General features: G+C 43.1%; 2 protein-coding genes across 6 annotated transcripts in view; one reads left to right on the forward strand and one right to left on the reverse strand.

The window, feature by feature from the left end:
- LOC112264372 (nuclear pore complex protein Nup153) overlaps positions 1-7,407 on the forward strand; it is a 30,006-nt gene extending 22,599 nt beyond the window's left edge. For 4 of the 5 annotated variants that reach the window (XM_024440920.2, XM_024440921.2, XM_024440922.2 and 1 more), the window contains exons 16-21: positions 220-411; positions 534-1,373; positions 1,551-1,883; positions 2,113-2,367; positions 5,445-5,607; positions 5,894-7,407. In XM_024440920.2, the coding sequence (XP_024296688.1) occupies positions 220-411; positions 534-1,373; positions 1,551-1,883; positions 2,113-2,367; positions 5,445-5,607; positions 5,894-5,987 (1,877 nt within the window). In that variant the 3' untranslated portion in view covers positions 5,988-7,407. Of the gene's footprint in view, positions 1-219; positions 412-533; positions 1,396-1,550; positions 1,884-2,112; positions 2,368-5,444; positions 5,608-5,893 lie in introns of those variants that run through there. The other variant, XM_042295243.1, reaches the window with a different exon arrangement.
- Positions 7,408-7,704: 297 nt separating this feature from the next.
- Positions 7,705-8,524, reverse strand: nanos2 (nanos homolog 2). Its single transcript, XM_024443405.2, has one exon. The coding sequence runs from the start codon at positions 8,366-8,368 to the stop codon at positions 7,853-7,855; it is 516 nt and encodes a 171-aa protein (XP_024299173.1). The 5' UTR covers positions 8,369-8,524; the 3' UTR covers positions 7,705-7,852.
- Between the last annotated feature and the right edge of the window lie 11,760 nt (positions 8,525-20,284).

The raw sequence follows: 20,284 nt of genomic DNA on the forward strand, positions 1-20,284 counted from the left end.
TAATGAGAAGAGGGAACAACCTGGTTGTTTTTTTTGTTTTTGGCTTAGTAATGTTTTTTTCTCATTAAGTTGCCATTGAGAGTGTTTGTCTCAATACTGCTATCTTGGCCCACTGTTAATTTTGCATCAGAAGATCTTCAAGAAAGTATTTTAAAGAAATCTGGTGCAAATTTATGTTTACATTTTTGCTTATCGCTCATATCTTCATCTACCTAACAGGAGTGACGGCAGCGACTCAGTCTCTAACTCCCGCCCCTGTCAGCATCACTCCTCTACTAGGCTTTGGGGCCCAGTTCAAGAAGCCAGATGGAGCGTGGGAATGTGACGTGTGCTGTGTTCAGAACAAGGGAGCAGACCAGGCGTGTGTGGCCTGTCAGACCCCTAAGCCTGGGGCTTTAGTAGAGCCTAAAGGTACGTACAGCTGTCAACTGTCATCTTGAGGAGTGAGGAGAGATGTGAAGCCTGAACTAGGCTAAGGAAATTTATACAGAATACTGAAGTAGTTAATTAATGTGATCCTCCGTCTCTTTCAGCATTCGGTTCTTCGTCATTTGGTATCCAGTCCTTGTCTGACACTTGCTCAGGGGGATTCAAGTTTGGCATGGGGGTGTCATCGGACTCGGCCTCTGGTTCTGGGGGCTTCAAATTCGGCGGCACCCTCTCTGACTCCTCTTCAGGGGGCTTCAAATTCAGTGCATCTGCTTCATCAGACACCACCTCAACAGACACCAGCAGCTCTGCAGGCTTCAAATTTGGCAGCTCCACAGAGGGCTTCAAATTTGGAGCATCTACTGCTTCCACCCCTGCAGCGGACGAGGGGAGGAAGGCTGAAGCCCTGAGTATGGGTGCCGGGTTCAAATTTGGCATCAGTGGTGGGATCTCGTTCGGCACTACAGCAGCTGCTAGCACGGAGAGCAAACCCTCAGACGGAGGGTTCTCCTTTGGACTATCAAAACCGACAACCACCACCTCTACTTTAAGCCTTCCTGTCTCTACAGAGAACGACAGTAGAGCTTCTACAGAAACCACCACAACAGCATCAGCTCCTATTTTTGGGAAGCTGGCTGAGCCTCCTACCCTGGCCACACCACTAGGGGGCAGCATATTTGAGGAATTGCTAGAGAAAGACAAGGACCCTTTCACCTTTGGGAAGCCTGAGAAGGAGGCCTCTATGGGGTCTGGGTTCCTGTTCAGTGCTGCTAGTAAAGGGGCGGAGGCATCGGCTCCCCCTGGAGGCTTTTCCTTCTTTATGGTAGATCCATCTGCAGACCAGCCCAAAGCACCTACCTTCACATTTGGGAAGCTGGCAGACAGCGAGACCCCAGCAGCAAAAGCCCCTAAGCCCTCATTCAGCTTTGGGCAAAGCGCTACAGGTGGGAGGGATACGCTGCAATAGTTAGTTCATGTTATTATTAACTCATTTTGTATTTGTCAATTCTTTAAATGGACGTTCTACTATAAAATTGATACTTTTTTGTGTGAATGTACACATTGTCTACACCTAAACCAATCATTCTTTAATTCAGTTGTTTTTCTTGTTTTTCTTGCAGATGCTGCAGTCTCAAAGCCAGTGTTTGGGTTTATGTCAACCACCACCACCTCTACTTCCACCACCCCTGCCCCCAGGCTGTTTGGGCCCACCAGCAGCACTACCCCAGCCCCTATCCCAGACCCCAGGACCTTCCTGTTTGGGCAGAGTGCCTCCAGTGAGGCCACCCCAGCCAAGTCCTTCTTGTTTGGGCAGAGCCAGGACAGCCTGCCTGCCCCTGCAGCTTCCCTGAACCCTGGCCCGGCTCAACCATTCCTGTTTGGGTCTGGACCTAACACTGCTGCTCCCTCCTTCGCTTTTGGAGCGGCACCACTCTCCACTGCCTTATCTACAGGTTGGTTCTTTTTAGGACTTATTTTCAAGGAACATTGTTTTTTTCATCCCGAATGATGCCACTGCACTATTTTACTGTGAATTGATAGTGTTGTGCTTTTTCTGTTCACTTCTCTTGATGGAATATGTGTAGCTGTTGACTGCATTGACCAATAGTTTACCCAAGATGTATTTCCACTTAAGTGCTCTTTTTCTGTTGGTTGAAATGTAATCAACTTGTCTCTCTCCAGCTCCATCAGCAGCCCCTGCTCAGTTTGTATTCAGCCCTGCCTCCTCCTCTGGCTTTGAATCGGGACAAGCTCCTACCTTTGGTCAGGGTACCTCCCAGCCCAATGCCCCTGCGTTTGGTTCTCCCGCCCCGTCCCCCTTCTCTGCCACGGCCTCCCAGCCCCCTGCCTTCGGGGGGAAGGCCAACTCTGTCGCTGTGTTCGACCACCAAGCCAACTCCACGCCCGCTTTTGGCTCATCCACCCCCGCCGCACCAGGTGGGTTGCTACGGTCACTTTCTGGGGTTGTTTAGTGTATGTACAGTGCCTTCAGAAAGCATTCACACCCTTTGACTTTTTCCACATTTTGTTCCAGCCTGAATTTAAAATTTATTAAATTGATTTTGTCACTGGCCTACACACAATACTCCATAATGTCAAAGTGGAATGTTATTCAAAATGTTTACAAATTAATTAAAAATGAAAAGCTGCAATGTCAAGTATTCAAGCACTTTATGGCAAGCATAGAATAAAAATGTGCTTAACATGTCACATAATACACATGATTTTTGAATCACTACCTCATCTCTACCTCACACATACAAACCCCACACATAATATATGAAAGTTCCCTCAGTCAAGCAGTGAATTTTAAACATATTCAACTACAAAGACCAGGGACGTTTTCCAATGCTTCGCAAAGAAGAACAGTTACACAGTTGAATGGTTGTGATCGGAGAAAACTGAGGATGGATCATCATTGTAGTTACTCCACAATACTAACCTAAATGACAGAGTGAAAAGAAAGAAGCCTGTACAGAATAAGAAATATTCCAAAACGTGTCCTGTTTGCAATAAGGCATTAAAGTAAAACTGCTAAAAATGTGGCAAAGAAATGGACTTTGTCCTCTATTCCGATGCTGGCACTAAGACCGCACTCAACCAGCTATAAAGCCATAAGCAAACAAGAAAATGGTCATCGAGGCGGTGCTCCTAGTGGCAGGGGACTTAAATGCAGGCAAAACTGAAATCCGTTTTACCTCGTTTCTACGAGCATGTCACGTGAAACCACAGGGGGGAAAACTCTAGACCACATTTACTCCACACACAGAGACTCATACAAAGCTATCCTTCGCCCTCCATTTGGCAAATCTGACCAGAATTCCTTCCACCTGATTCCTGCTTACACGCAAGAATGAAAGCAGGAAGTGACTGGCTCAGTACAAAAGTGGTCAGATGATGCGGATGCTACTCTACAGGACTGTTTTGATAGCACAGACTGGAATATGTTCCAGGTTTCATCCAATGGCATTGAGGAGTATACCACCTCAGTCAGGCTTCATCAATAAGTGCATCAATGATGTCGTCCCCACAGTGACCATATGCACATATCCCAACCAGAAGCCATGGATTGCAGGCAAAATCTGCATCTAGCTAAAGGCTAGAGCTGTCGCTTTCAAGGAGCGGGACACTAATCCGGACGCTAAGAAATCCCTCTACGCCCTCTGACTAACCATCAAACAGGCAACGCGTCAATACAGGATTACGATTGAATCCTGCTATACCGGCTCTGACGCTTGTCGGATGTGGCAGGGCTTGAAAACTATTACGGACTACAAAGGGAAAGGGAAACCCGGCCTCGAGTTGCCCAGGCGAGCTAAATTACTTTTTTATGCTCGCTTCGAGGCAAGCAACATTGAAGCATGCATGAAAGCACCAGCTGTTCCAGGTGACTGTGATCACACTCTCGGTAGCCGATGTGCGCAAAACCTTTAAACAGGTCAACATTCACAAGGCTGCAGGGACAGACGGATTACCAGGACGTGTACTCAAAGCATGCATGGACCAAATGGCAAGTGTCTTCGCTGACATTTTCACCTTTCCCTGACCGAGTCTGTAATACCTACATGTTTCAAGCAGACCACCATAGTCCCTGTGCCCAAGGAAGCAAAGGTAACCTGTGTAAATGATTACTGCCCGTAGCACTCGCGTCGGTAGCCATGAAGTGCTAAATACCTCCCCCTGCTACTGGATCCTGGACTTCCTGATGGGCCGCCCCCAGGTGGTAAGGGTAGGCAACAACTCCTCTGCCTCACTGATCCTCAACACTCTTGCCCCTCAAGGGTGTGTGCTTAGTCCCCTCCTGTACTCCCTGTTCACCCACGACTGTGTGGTCAAACACTACTCCAACACTAACTTTGCTGACAACACAAGTTTTAAGCCTGATCACTGACAACGATGAGACAGCCTATAGGGAGGTGGTCAGAGACCAGGCAGTGTGGTGCCAGGACAACAACTTCTCCCTCAATGTGAGCAAGACAAAGGAGCTGATTGTGGATTACAGGAAAAGGCCGGCTGAACAAGCCCACATTCACATCGACGGGGCTGTAGACTCGGTACCGATACCTCCCTGTATATAGCCTCGTTTTTAATTTTTTTTACTTTAGATTATTTGGTAAATATTTTCTTACCTTAACCAACAGTGCAGTTAAAGAGTTCTTGTAAGTAAACATTTTGTTTTAAGATCTACACCTGTTGTATTCGGCGCATGTGACAGCTAATGCATTGTATTTCAAATCAAATTTTGTTTGCCCTAAACACATCACTGACACCCACTCATCATATTTTCAAGTGTAGTGGCGGCTACATGTTATGGGTTTGCTTGTCATTGGCAAGGGCTAAGGAGTGTTTTATGATGAAAAGAAACGGAATAGAGCTCAGCAAAGGCTAAATCCAAGAGGAAAACCTAGTCAGCTTTCCAACAGACACTGGGAGACATTCATATTTCAGCAGGACAATAACCTAAAACACAAGGCCAAATATACACAAGTTGCTTACCTAGACAACAGTGAATGTTCTTGAGTGGCCTAGTTACAGTTTAGACTTAAATGAGCTTGAAAATCTATGGCAAGACATGAAAATGTCTGTCTAGCAATGATCAGCAACCATCTTGATGTTGCACAATCCAGGGTTGAGAAGTGCTTAGACTTACACAGCTGGAAAAGCTGCCAAATGTGCTTCTAAAGTATTGACTCGAGTGTGAATACTTATGTAAATAAGATTTCTGTATTTCATTTTCATTACATTTGCAAAAATGTTAACATGTTTTCTTTGTCATTGAGGTATTGAGTGTTGATGACTGAAAAAATATTTTGAATCCAGGCTATAACACAACGTGGAATAATTCAAGGGGTATGAATATATTCTGAAGGCAATAAAAAAACAAATGCCCTTTTGAAGATTGATATGATTTTTTTTTTTAAATACATTTTACTAAGTCTGGAGTAGCGAGAGAGGATGATTCAAAAGCAATCACGCAACTTCAAAGATTCACCCGATGTCCATGGTTTTACCAGGTGGAGGTTTCCAGTTTGGAGGAGTCGGTGCGTTCGGCACATCCAGTAACAGCACGGGGGTGTTTGCTTTCGGAGGGGTACCAGGAGGGTCCCCCGCTTCTTCTGCCACGCCCTCCATGGCACCCCAGCCCAGTGCACCTGGAGGTGGCTTTAACTTTATTGGGTGAGTCCAACAGCTCCAACTCCTGAAAAAGGATCGGCCCAAATTCACCCGTCCCTATGTAAATACAGTGGTATTTATATGCTCTCAGAATTTTTGCTTTCCCTGTTTTAGTGGTTCAGGTGTTAGTCTCAAGTCATTGCATTTAACACATGTAATGTATAATTGTGATGGTGTTGATAATAATTAAATAAAAATAGTTGCCTTTTTGTACCGAACATCTGCAAGTTATTGGATGTGCGCACGCTTAGTTTGAATTGTGTTGATGGCGTCTTATCCCCTACTACAGGTCAACAAAGAGCACCACCTTCACTGCAGCCCCTGCAGGACAGAACTCAATTGCTAGACGCAAGATCAAAACGGCTGTCCGGCGTAAGAAGTAAAACATCCATCGGACTAGACTTGACCCTTTAAGCATAGACAGGACTACTTCCTCTGGACAAACACTGAACTACTTAGCATGTAAAGGAGCTCTGGTGAAGCCCCCATTTGGAGATATATGGGTGATACTCTGATGGGAGGGGGGGGTGATAGACCCCAGAGCAACTAGAGAGCGGGACCCTTGTACAGGGCAGGTGTCAGGCTTAAAAAATAAACTGCAAATGAACCTACAGTATGATGGCGACAACAACACAATCAAGCGAGAAACTTCTGCTTAACAACACCTCAAAATGTTGGCTAGAACATTGTCATGACTTTTTGTAATGAAAATACAAATGCAAAAACTGAAATTGAAAGTTGACAGTGTAAAAATTGGACTGTTAAGTTGATTAGTATGGGTGATCAGGTTATGAACTGCGAAAGTTAATGCAGAGATTAAGAGCTGTGGTGTGAATTCCAAATGGCACCCTACTCCCTATGTAGTGAACTTTAGTTTAACCTGTGAATTTGAAGCAGTGCACATCATTGGGTCGGGAATAGGGTACTATTTGAGGTGTAGACAGTGTCAATGGTGTGTAAGCTGTATGTACAGTTTTCTGTGTACTGAATGACACGTGCTTGTTTTCTGTATACAGATTTGAGGTGTGTGTGTGTGTGTGTGTGTGTGTGTGTGTGAACTGGACGAAAGTGTTGTGTGGTAGTGGCTGGTTGAGGCTGTCAGACAGTTGATGGTGAGAAGCTTATGAATGTGTTTAAATGGAGGCAGAGGAGAGTGGGGAAGAGAGGACCGTTAACCCAGCACTGTGGAGATTGGGGCTGGAGACCGACTCCTGAAATATCATCCTTAGGACTTTGTAAATCTGTAGTTCCACATTCGTTCACTGTTCTTGATACTTTTTTAATCCCTTTGTCGCTCCATCTCCTTTATTCTCATGTTTTCTCTTGTGCCCTCTTTCTCTTCCCTTTATTCTTATTCACGTTCTCTCCCTTCACCACCTCCTGCCGCTCTCTTAATTGGCCTTTGAACATTATAACCTGTAAATAGTAACTTGCTTTTTTTTTTATCTGTGAAGTTGAATTTGTGTGTTAAACCAACTCTACATTCAGCATTTTGTCATTAGAATTTATTATGTAAATCCCTATATTCAAAGTTGCCTGAAATCCATTAAAAAATTAAATGCATATTGGGATCCTTTAAAGACTAAAGGTATATTGGCATTTCTGATCCACTTTTGTTTGGACCAAAACCAGTATTGTACAAAGTATTAGTATATATTTTTATATTGCTTGTTTAAATGGACTAGGGTGACTTTGGATAATAAGGTAGTCGATTTAATTTTAAAGCCATGATTATTACTGGATTAGTAATAAAAACAAGATCCATGGGTAATTGCCGTCAATAAAACTATAATATGTAATTAACATGTTGTAATTTCTTTCCCGCAAAATAATAGAATGCAGGTAGCCTAGTGGTTAGAGCGTTGGGCCAGTAGCCGAAAGGTTGCTAGATCGAATCCTCGAACTGACAAGGTGAAAATCTGTCATTCTGCCAACTGAACAAGGCAGTTGGCAGAATCCCCGGTAGGCATAATTGTAAATAAGAATTTGTTCTTAACTGACTTGCCTATTTAAATAAAGGTTCAGTATGAAATTATTTAGTTGTGTAACATGCCATATACCAGAATTGTGGAAGGAGAACGTGAACAAAAACCATTTAAGTTATGTACGAAAATAGGTTTATTTTTTTCATAGCAGAACATCAAAGGCGCATTAAGTCACTTTGTAAAAAATATATATGTTAACAATGGGTATATCTAACTGAACAAGAACGTTGGATCTATTTTCTCCATAAATATGTAGATTGATTCTACTCCACAGTCCCCCGGTATTTCGGCACCACGCCGTTGCGCTGTGGGCAGTACCGGCGCGTGTGAGCTTTGTCTCCGGTGCCGCCACACATAGGACAAATGTAGCTCCTCAGAATGGGGCAGATGACTTTGCTGTCTTTGGATTTCAGTTTGTGGCTCCGGTAGATCTCTGCCGTTTCTCCATTTTGCTTGCAGAAGCCGCAGTAATCACCGGAACCCAGGCTGTGGCTCGTGTTGCCTGAAATGCTGCTTGCAGAACTCAGACTCTCAGTCCCGATCGAATTCAGACGAAACCATTGTTGCTCCTGGCGACCGGTCTGGTGGTCTTCTGCGTCCGGCACGTGCTCCTTTAGCTGGGTACAGGTGGTCGCTGTCCGATCTGCGACGTCACAAAGTTTCTCCAGCAGCCTCCCTAGGTTCATATAGTCATGCCACATGTCGAAATAATGGGTTGGGGCGAGGCTGCTCTCAGCCATTAGGTTTCTTTGCATTGTTGAAATCTTTCCGGAAATCATGTACAGGCGTCTGGAACTCGGAAATCATGTACACGCGTCTGGAACTCTGCATCAATAATGTTTGTGGCCTGGACGCATTCCAGCAATTTATAGTGGCCCGGGGCAAACATTTTAGGAATGTAGCTTTTCTGTCTAGTCGGAGGGGCGGTATGCTTGCGAAGTGTGTTGTCTGTCCCAAGGGGCTGGCCCCAGCCAGGTGGTAAACATTGCCACGTGCAGTTATTGTTTTGACAGTGACCTTTTCAAACAACACTTGAGTAGAGGTTGAGCTCTCTGTCAGATAATTAAAGGTAATTATGTTTGTTGCCATACTCTCTCTTTATAGTTATGCAGTGTTTGAACACAGATTTTTAACACTGTACACCAAACGAGGAAGCTTGTATGCCGATTTTAAATGTATATCTGAAGGACCATTTTATGCCCATATTGTGTAGCTTAATAGGGTTTTGGTAGAACAGGTAAAATCGGATTTCAGTGGTCCCTTTTGTCAATTCGCATTCATATTCTCCTTAATTCAAAGTTGTATGAACAATAACCTATAGTCTTATGCATTTAAAGCCAATATTGTGTAGAAAATGCTTCAACTGTGCATTGGTGCTGGAATTCCTGATTATTACAGCAAATGTGTTGATATGTCAGCTATATGAATAGATTGATCAATAAGGCCCTGAGGGTTTAAACTTTAAAGGTCAATGGTTATCTTCTTGATTTGGTTTTCCAGCTGTACATGGAGCCTCATTATGTCTAGACGGAGGATGACTAGACTGATGTCTGGCCAGAAACATAGTATCACATTTAGTCTCCTTAGCGTTTTTGACTGCATGCATGCAAACCCTCCTGTATTCTCCACCAGCTGCATGTGTTCCTTACATTGACACAGTTGACCATGTGCAGTGAGGAAAAACATGACAATGTTATAAAATCATTGATTAGGTGCCAGTACAAATGCAAACATTGTACTCTGTTGTGACCCTGCACCATTCTGTTTTCAACATACAATGTGTTTACTGGCTTACTTGGGATGTCAGAAATGGTTTTGTCACAGACTGTATAGTTCCAATGGAGGATTCCAAGTGATTCTGAAGAGTTTTGAAGTTTGCCACGTTTCACTTTTTTCTTTGCTAATAAGCTGCTCCACGTACAAGCTCTTTACTATATACTTCTGTCATTTTTATAATTTTGAATTCATGTGGTAAGTGATTGATTTTGGAAGTGGTTTGATGCATTCAACTGTTAGTAAAGGCTTAATATAATTTTAGGCACGGACTGTGAAATCTGATGAAAAATAATGTATTTCAAGTGGACATTAAGAAGTGGACATTAAGAAGCCAGTGTTGGTACAAATTGCATAAAAATTACAACCTTTTAGCTACAAGTCAAAAATTGTCCAGTTGGTAGAATTTGAAAAATGCAAGATATTACTGAACAAAATATAAATGCAACATGTAACGTGTGGGTCCCGTGTTTTCATGAGCTGAAATAAAAGATTCCAGAAATATTCCATATGCACAAAAGCTCATTTCTCTTCCAATTTTGTGCACAAATGTGTTTACATCCCTGTTAGTCTGCATTTCTCTTTTGCCAAGATCGTCCAACCACCTGACAGGTGTGGCATATCAAGAAGCTGTTTAAACAGCATGATCATTACACAGGTGCACCTTGTGCTGGGGACAGGGATACTCTGGAGTGGGAGAAACGGCAGGTGTTCAGATATCCTGATCCTAGCCGTGTTGTTCATTCATCTGCCGTACAGTTGGGACCTGCCTTGTGATCACTTGGCATTTCTGTAAATATTGACACTGTGAAATGTGCTGTAAGCCTGACAGAGACCTAAAGAGTTCTACATAAGAAATCCACATAAGAATTCCACTTAATTCCGTTGTGCAAGGTCTATAAAACAGAATGTTGAAAAGGATAGTCATGTAAAACAATATTTTCTTGTGCTTAGTAGCCTTAGTGATGCTGATGATATAAGTTGACTGACCTTTGAACTGTCCCCAGGTGGCGGACACTGGTGGGCCTGGTCAAGGAGATACAGAAGGTGGAGAGACGGGTCATGAACTCTGAGCAACAGCTGACCCACACCCAGCTGGACGTCCTGGCCCAAAGGGCAAACTATGAGCTCTGCATGGATCAGGTCTGTCCTGCCTGTCTCTCCCTGTCTAGCCTGCTGGTCAGCCTGCCTGTCTGTCTTGTCTGTATGTCACTTGCCTTCTCTCATCCTATAATTGTTTCATGGTAACAATACAATGTTAATTGTTGTCAGTATGTATGTATGGCTGCCCTGACCCAGTGCTTCTACCCCTCCAGTCCCACATTGGTCTTCTGCAGGAGACCAAGAACCCGAGAAGAAACTACTCCTCTTTGTGAGTTATCCCTCGACAGTAGTGAAGGAGACAAATGAGTCTGCTAAAACATACCTCCTCTGGAACTAACAGTGACTGTTCTATGAGAGCAAACCTCACACCTCAATATCGCCTCCTTGTGGTTGTGGGTATGAAAGACCATTGAGATTTTCTTTTGTCTTGAAAAAAGTTGACTTGACTACATCAACATAACACACTTAAATGCTCAATAGCTATCTGTAACCTGACATACAGGAAAACTCTGGAGGCCATGCATATGAGGCTAAGAGCCAGGCATCGACAGGAGGTTTGTCTGTGTCTCCTGCCCGTGTGGAACCACCATGGTCACTTCCTTCACAGGAACGCCTGGCTCTGCTTTCTCCTCCCAGAGCATATATTAAGTATTTTTATTTCATAAGTATTTTTTTCTTGTATGTGTGATTTAAAATGTCATGTTAAGTAATTGGTTGCAGTCAACCTGCTTGCACAGGGGCCCCTACAAGGACTAATAACAACTTGGAAGGGGATTTATATTAAGGACAATAGATTGGCTGTTGTTTTGCAGTGACCCTGACACCTACTGGCCTTAAACCGGGTCAGATGTATTGTAGCAACGTGCCATGGTAACGCATAGAGTCCATGGCGACATGGGTCGCGCTCTCTTGGAAAGTGTGAAGGAACCCGACTGCTTGAGAGGGTCCTTATGTGTCAATATCCCGCAATATTCTCAAACTGTAGAATCTCAGCCGAAAGCCTTATTATTAGAAGTAGATATGGGATGCGGCAGCTCGAGAATCGTGGTAGGCTACCTCCATTGAGTCGCAGGCTATCCTTTCATCCACTGTCACGATTCTTCTAAAATCAACCAAACTATTCGGCTACCATTGAACAATGCAGATTACACGCCTTTTAATGCTTGATCTAATATAGTAATAGGCAACATTTTATACTGAAAAAATATAAATGCAACATGTAAAGTGTTGGTTTCATGAGCTGAAATAAAAGATCCCAGAAATGTTCCATATGCCAAAAAGCTTATTCCTCTCAAATTTTGTGCACAAATTTGCTTACATCCTTGTTAGTGAGCATTTGTCCTTTGCCAAGATAATCCATCCACCTGACAGGTGTGACAGATCAAGAAGCAGGTGTACCTTGTGCTGGGGACAATAAAAGGCCACTCTAAAATGTGCAGTTTTGTTACACAACACAATGCCACAGATGTCTCAATTTTTGAGGGAGTGTTCAATTGGCATGCTGACTGCAGTAATGTCTACCGAAGCTTTTGCCAGATCATTTAATGTTAATTTCTCTACCATAATCTGCCTCCAACTTTGTTTTAAAGAATTTGGCAGTACGTCCAACTGGCCTCACAACCCGCAGACCACGTGTAACCATGTCAGCCCAGGACCTCCACATTTGGCTTCTTCACCTGCAGGATTGTCTGAGACCAGCCACCCAGACAGCTGATGAAACTTAGGAGTATTTCTGTTTTTGTGGGGCCCTTTTGTGGGGAAAAACTTATTCGGATTGGCTGGGCCTGGCTCTCCAGTGGGTTGGCCTATTCCCTCCCTGGCACACCCATGGCTGCGCCACTGACCAGTCATGTGAAGTCCATAGATTAGGGCCTATTTCAATTGACTGATTTCCTTATATCAACTGTAACTCAGTTAAATCGTTAATTGTTGCATGTTGTGTTACTATTTTTGTTCAGTGTATATTTTTAAGCACATTTAGGACATTGCCACTGTGTATTTAACTTATAAAAGTGACTTTGTAATTCCTCCCAACAGGATGACACAGGGAGTAGACAAGGTAGTAGGGGTGACTCTGCAGTGTCAAAGTTCACCACAGACAGTGGAGTGGTCCTGTACACTGGAGAGGTCCCCACCTTACCAAAGGCTGTACCCAGGAAACTACCACCACTAGCGTGTGTGTGTGTGTGTGTAAAAGAGAGAGAGTGAAAGAGTGTATGCTTGTCAGAGACCTTGTGTGTTTCACACTCCTAGCCCACATCCCTAGCCTGGTTCATGAGAGTGGTGAGAGACCCAGGTCCAGTGAAATTCTGGAGCAGCTACTTAGCCAAGGTATCATACCTGCCCAGCCCAGGGAGTGGGCCAGCGGGGAGGCATACAACATGGTGGGTACCGGCCAGGGCTACTGGTGGGGCAGAGCAAAGTGTAGCCTTTTGTAGCCTCAGACCTTTATAGTGGTGTCAGAATCAAACGCACACTCCTGCTAGTGGCGGTAGTTTCCTGGGTACAGCCCCCAGTAAAGTGGGGACCTTCAGTGAGAGGATGAGTTCCATAATCTCTTGTCATTTTAAGACTGGGGCTTGGTTGGGTAGTCTCTTGATTAGTGTTCTGATTATTTATAAAACTGCTGCCATCTTATGGTAAGTGAGTGCATAGCTGATTGAATATGCCAAGGACAGTAACACTATTGAAGAGATGCTATTTTTTTGTTAATTACACTAACTACAGTATATGAGTGTCTGCCTAATATCTGTTGTTGGAGTGTAATTCACTCATGGTTTAATTGCTGTGTGTGTGTGTGTATTGTCCGATTGACACAGAGACACTGTCACCTGGAGTCTGTGAAGGTCAGGAGGGACCAGTCTGTCACCAGCAAAGAGGACATGGAGAAGAGGATGAGGCAGGCCAAGGAGAGAATTAACAAGCTGAGGAATAAGATAAAAGTGGCCTATGAAGAGCTACTGATTATGAAGTGAAAAATATCAATGTTAGGTGAGGGAATAGGGGAAAACTGGCTTTAGGGGGTTAAACTGGGACCAACTTGAACTACATTTGCCTTGAATATGACCTGTGCTCATAGCCAGCTTCAGACTACACACATACTCTCTCATCACTCACTGCATTTCTTTGTTTTCTCTTTCAGGTCAAAGATGGGGAGCTGAAGGTGAGCCTGAGGACTAAGTCAGCTGTTGTCCGTGGCCCAGACACTGCAGGGAAAACCGGAGAGGGGGACGTAGTCACCCCTGTGGAGGTCCTCCATGCCTCTGAGACCATACCCAGCCCGACAGGGATCCAGCAGGACCCCCTGGATACCGACCCAATCAGACCCAGGGAGGAGGGGATGGAGGGAGTGGAGGGGTCAGGGAGAGTGGAAGTCAGAAGTGGGGTCAGTGGGCAGCTTCTCTTAGCCTCTCTGGAGATGGAGAAATGACTCCACGTTTCAACAGACTGAGCAAACTGTGGAGATGTTCTCGTACCTGCCTGGGAGCATCTTATGTATTAGAGCCTAGTGTGTCTGAGAACGGAAGGATGGATAAAAGGAGGGAAGTAGAAAATGGCACATAGGGGTGAAGTACTAGGAAGAGGATAGAGAAAATGAGCAAGGGGGAATGAGAGGAAGAGAGGGGGAGGGAGAGGGTCATTATTATAATAAAAATATTGTAAATTAACCAAAAAATAAATCATGACATTTATTTTCCATTCATTTATAAAGTTTAAGGGATTTCCCCCCCAACTTCATGTCGCCATGATGAACGTTGAATTGAAAGCTGTTTTGAACACAAGATGGCGCTGTTTCTATGGAATTGAAGTACTCTCCAGCACTGTTCAGTATCGCAAATTTACAGGTTTTTGGTGTCATACACTACCGGTCAAAAGTTTTAGAACACCTACTCATTCAAGGGTTTTTATTTATTTATTATATTTTCTACATTGTAGAATAATAGTGAAGACATCAACACTATGAAATAACACATGGATTCATGAAATAACCAAAAAAGTGTTAAACAAATCAAAATATATTTTATATTTGAGTTTCTTCAAATAGCCACCCTTTGCCTTGATGACAGCTTTGCGCACTCTTGGTATTCTCTCAACCTTTTCCAACAGTATTGAAGGAGTTCCCACATATGCTGAGCACTTCTTGGCTGCTTTTCATTCACTCTGCGGTCCGACTCATCCCAAACTATCTCAATTGGAATGAAGTCGCGTGATGGTGGAGGCTAGGTCATCTGATGCAGAACTCCATCACTCTCCTTCTTGGTCAAGTAGCCCTTACACAGCCTGGAGGTGTGTTGGGTCATTGTCCTGTCGAAAAACAAATGATAGTCCCACGTAGCCCAAACCAGATGGGATTGCGTATCGCTGCAGAATGCTGTGGTAGCCATGCTGGTTTAGTGTACTTTGAATTCTAAATAAATCTGACAGTGTCACCAGCAAAGCACCATCACACCACCTCCATGCTTTGTGGTGGGAAATAAACATGCGGAGATCATCCGTTCACCCACACTGCATCTCACAAAGACCTGACGGTTGGGACCAAAAATCTTAAATTTGGACTCCAGAATGAAGGACACATTTCCACCAGTCTAATGTCTATTGCTTGTGTTTCTTGGCCCAAGCAATTCTCTTCTTCTTATTGCTGTCCTTTAGTAGTGGTTTCTTTTCAGCAATTCCACCATGAAGGCTTGATTCATGCAGTCTCCTCTGAACAGTGGATGTTGATGTGTCTGTTACTTGAACTCTGTGAAGCAGTTATTTGGGCTGCAGTTTCTGAGGCTGGTAACTCTAATGAACTTATCCTCTGCAGCAGAGGTAACTCTGGGTCTTCCATTCCTGTGGCGGTCCTAATGAGAGCCAGTTTCATCCTAGTGCCCGATGGTTTTTGCGACTGCACTTGAAGAAATTTTGAAGTTCTTGAAATTTTGTGTATTGACTGACCTTCATGTCTTAAACCTCTTTGGGCTAGGGGGCAGTATTCGGAAGTTTGGATGACTGACGTGCCCAAAGTAAACTGCCTGTTACTCAGGCCCAGAAGCTTGGATGTGCATATAATTGGTACCATTGGATAGAAAACACTCTGAAGTTTCTAAAACTATTAAAATAATGTCTGAGTATAACAGAACTGATATGGCAGGTGAAAATCCGAGGAGAATCCATCCAGAATTTTTTTGTTTGTTGATGTCACAGGCCATTTCAATGCTTGTCTATGGGATATTCAAAGGAATTCCTCCCAGATTGCAATTCCTATGGCTTCCACTAGATGTCAAGTCTTTTGAATGGGTTTCAGGCTTGTTTTTTGAAAAATTAGCAAGTAGTTCTAGTTTTTCAAGGTGTCTCTCATTAGGACTGTAGTCTTGTGGTGCCGTGGATGAGGCTGCACACTTCGTTATTTGTCTCTGGTATTGAACATACTACATTCCGTCTTAAATTGTATAGTTTATTTACATATTAGGGTACCTGAGGATTGATTAGAAACGTTGTTTGACTTGTTTTTGGGATTCCTTTGCATGTGGAATGGTGGATTACTAAATCAAACGCGCTGACTAAACAGACTTCTTTGAGATATAAAGAAGGACTTTATCGAACAAAACAACCATTTGTTTTGTAGCTGGGACCCTTGGGATTGCAAACAGAGGACGATCTTCAAAGGTAAGGGATTTATAGTATCGCTATCTCTGATTTTTGTGACTCCTCTGCTGGTTTGAAAAATGTTTTTAATGCGGGCCGCTGTCCTCAGAAAATCACGTGGTATGCTTTTGCCGTAACACCTTTTTGAAATCTGATAACGCGGTTGGATTAACAAGAAGTTAAGCTTTTAAACGATGCAAGACACTTGTATTTTCATGAATGTTTAGTATTACGATTTTTGTATTTTGAATTTCGCGCTCTGCAATGTCATCGGATGTTGTCGAGGTGTGATGCTAGCGTCCCACCTAGCTCAAAGAGGTTTTAAAGTGATGATGGACTGTCATTTCTCTTTGCTTATTTGAGCTGTTCTTGCCATAATATGGACTTGGTATTTTTACCAAATTGGGATATCTTGGCTCAAATGCTTTAATTAAGAAGGAATTCCACAAATTAACTTTTAACAAGGAACACCTGTTAACTGAAATGCATTCCGGGTGACTACCTCATGAAGCGGTTGAGAGAATGCCAAGAGTCAAGGCAAAGGGTGGCTGTTTGAAGAATCTCAAATATAAATATGTAAGAGTGTATTGGTGTTTCCAGTATAGTGTCTAAAAAGTCGGAGTCATTACTTTTAATGCTCATTATGAGACACTGTAAATTGGCATGTAAGGTGTGGTGGTACGATGCATCAGGCAGTCATATTCAATGTTTAAATTGTATCTGTTCTTATGTAAATAAAATTTTTGTAATATGTTGTGTGTCAGTTTGAATTTCAAGTGCTCCCCCCTCTTTCTTGCTCTCTCTAAGACTATGTATGAGAGAGACCGAAAGAGAGAGAGAAATAGGTGTTTTGATTGAGGACAACCGTAGTTTGACTGTGTGTAGAATTCAGCTATTCTCAAATGACCCATGACCTTTGGGCTTTATATACTTGACAGGTGTGCTGTGTTTTTCAACTGGTGAAAAATAATTTGTGTAAATTCAATTTTTATTTAACCAGGCAAGTCTGTTAAGAACAAATTCTTATTTACACTGACAGCCTAGGAACAGTGGGTTAACTGCCTTGTTCGGGGGCAGAACGACAGATTTTTACCTTGTCAGCTTGGGGATTTGATCAAGCAACCTTTCGGTTACTGGCCCAACGAGGCCACCTGCCGCGTTAAGATCATCTTAATTCCATTGAAACTAAATTGGCGAAAGATGATCTTAGTGCTACGATGCTTTTGTGAAACCCAGCCTACTGTAATCAGTTACTTTACCAGGAAAAAATATTGTAATCATTTCGGATACATTTAATTAAGTAAATTATTACTTCTTGAATTACTTTTCAATTTAGAAAGGATGTTTGCGAAATAATACATTTGGACAACTTTCTGTTTTCTCAATGACATTCAATTCAGCATTAAAAAAAGACTCAAGTTGAAGTTTGTTCCACCTGAGCGAGTTTGACCAGAAGTCAGAGACAACTATGATAACATTAAATTCGTTTGATGGTTCTTTTTCTCTTCTTCCAATGCCTCTTAAGGGGAAAGTAATCAGATTACTTTAATGAGTTTGGGTAATCCAAAAATTACATTACTGACTACAATGTTGTACAGGTAACTAGTAACTGTAACAGCTTACATTTAGAAAGTAACCTACCCAAGTATTTAACAGTTTTCTAATATTACTTTACAATTTTCCAAACATGACCAATGACCAACCCCATAGCGCTTAATCAAGTGGGTTGCCCATCATGATGCTGCACTTTAAGTAGAATGCTGAATAAAATTTGTAATGGAATTCCCAAATGTTATTTATACTGAAGAAAAATGGAAACACAACATGTAAAGTGCTGGTCCCATGTTTCATGAGCTGAAATAAAACATCCCAGAAATGTTCCATACGCAAAGAAAGCATATTTCTCTCAAATGTGCATAAATGTGTTTACATCCCTGTTAGTGAGCATTTCTCCTTTGCCAAGATAATCCATCCACCTGACAGATGTGGCATATCAAGAAGCTGATTAAACAGCATGATTTTAAAGTCCACTCTTAAATGTGCAGTTGTCACACAACACAATGCTACAGATGTCTTGAGTTTTGAGGGAGCCACCAGAGCTGTTCCCAGATAATTTAATGTTAATTTCTCTACCATAAACTGCTTTCCATTGCCGTTTTAGATCATTTGGCAGTACTTACAACCAGCCACACAACTGCAGACCACTTGTAACCACGCCAGTCCAGGACCTCCACATCCGGCTTCTTAACCTGCGGGATCGTTTGAGACCAGCAACCCGGGCAGCTGATGAAACTGTGGGTGTGGGTTTGCACAACGAAACAATTTCTGTGTTAACTGTCACAAATCATCTCAGGGAAGTTCATCTGTGTGCTCGTCATCCTCACCAGGTTCTTGGCCTGGCTGCAGTTCGACTTCGTAACTGACTTCAGTGGGCAAATGCTCACCTTCGATGGCCACTAGCAAGCTGGAGAAGTGTGCTCTTCACAGATTAATCTGTTCAAACTGTACTGTGTGTGTATGAAGTTGTGTGGGCAAGCGCTTTGCTGATGTCAACGTTGTGAAGAGTGCCCCATGGTGGTTGTGGGGTTATGGTATGGGCAGGAGTAAACTACTGACAACGAACACAATGGCAATTTGAATGCACAGAGATACTGTGATGAGATTCTGAAGCCCATTGTCGTGCCATTCATTCGCCGCCATCACCTCATGTTTCATGTCGCACGGATCTGTAAACAACTCCTGGAAGCTGAAAATGTCCCAGTTCTTCCATGGCCTGCATACTCACCAGACAAGTCATCCATTGAGAATATTTGGGATGCTCTGGATCGATGTGTACAATAGCGTGTTCCAGTTCCTGCCAATATCCAGCAATTTTGCACAGCTATTGAAGAGGAGTTGGGTAACAATCCACAGTCAACAGCCTGATCCAACTCTATGCGAAGGAGATGTGTCACACTGCATGAGGCAAATGGTTGTCACACCATATACTGAATGGTTTTCTCATCCACACCCCTACCCTTTACCCTTTTTAAGGTATCTGTTAAGGTATTTCCAGTCGTAAAATCCATAGATTAGGGCCTAATGAATGTATTTTATTGACTGAATTCCTTATTAACTGTAACTCACAAATCTTTGAAATTGTTGCATGTTGCGTTTATATATATTTTTCAGTTTAAGCTACATACACTCCTACATCCATCATTCATAATAGGACCTGTATCTACACTGAGTGTACAAAACATTAGGAACACCTACCCTTTCAATGACAGACTGACCAGGTGAATCCAGGTAAACACTATAATCCCTTACTGAAGTCACCTGTTAATTTAGATAAAGGGGAGGACACAGGTTAATGAAGGATTTTTAAGCCTCGAGTCAACTGAGACATAGATTGTGTGTGTGCCATGTAGAGGGTGAATGGGCAAGACAAAATATTTAAGTGCCTTTGAATGGGGTATGGTAGTAGGTGCCAGGCGCACTGGTTTGAGTGTGTCAAGAACTGCAACGCTGCTGAGTTTTTCACACTCAACAGTTTTCCGTGTGTTCAAGAATGGTCCACCACCCAAAGGACATCCAGCCGTGGGAAGCGTTGGAGTCAACATGGGCCAAAATTCCTGTCGAACGCTTTCGACACCTTCTAGAGTCCATGCCCCAACGAACTGATGCTCTTCTGAGGACACAAGGGGGTGCAACTCAATATTAGGAAGGTGTTTCTAATGTTTTGTACACTCGGTGTATGTAGGCCTATGTATTACATTTTTCTGGGTCTATTTGGCACACTCCCAAACGTATAGCCAAGGTTTATGATATAGGCCTATAAACACAGAGATATGCACATAAGGGATTAAGGACAACCTATTGATGAGGATTTACCAGAGACCCTGTACGTTTTCTTAGTCAACATGTAAGGGGATTCTGATCAGTCAGCATGCTGCACAGAACGGAGACAAAAAGGGGACTCAACAGATAGCGTCTCCATTGTGTGGCCGCTGAAACCCGAAACTGACCCTACGGCGGCTCCGCTCCGGGCTGTAAAGGGCGTGTGGGCATAAATGAATAAAATAGTGAGTGATCCACACAGAGACACCGCAAAGTCGCTCTATCAGGTTGGTGCCCGTAATAGTGACCAAGGAGATGGCTATGGTATTTTTGGGACTGGAGAGTTCATTGGCAATTCACGCTATTACATT

Source organism: Oncorhynchus tshawytscha, linkage group LG13 (genome assembly GCF_018296145.1).
Source record: "Oncorhynchus tshawytscha isolate Ot180627B linkage group LG13, Otsh_v2.0, whole genome shotgun sequence".
In the NCBI taxonomy this organism is placed as follows: Eukaryota; Metazoa; Chordata; class Actinopteri; order Salmoniformes; family Salmonidae; genus Oncorhynchus; species Oncorhynchus tshawytscha.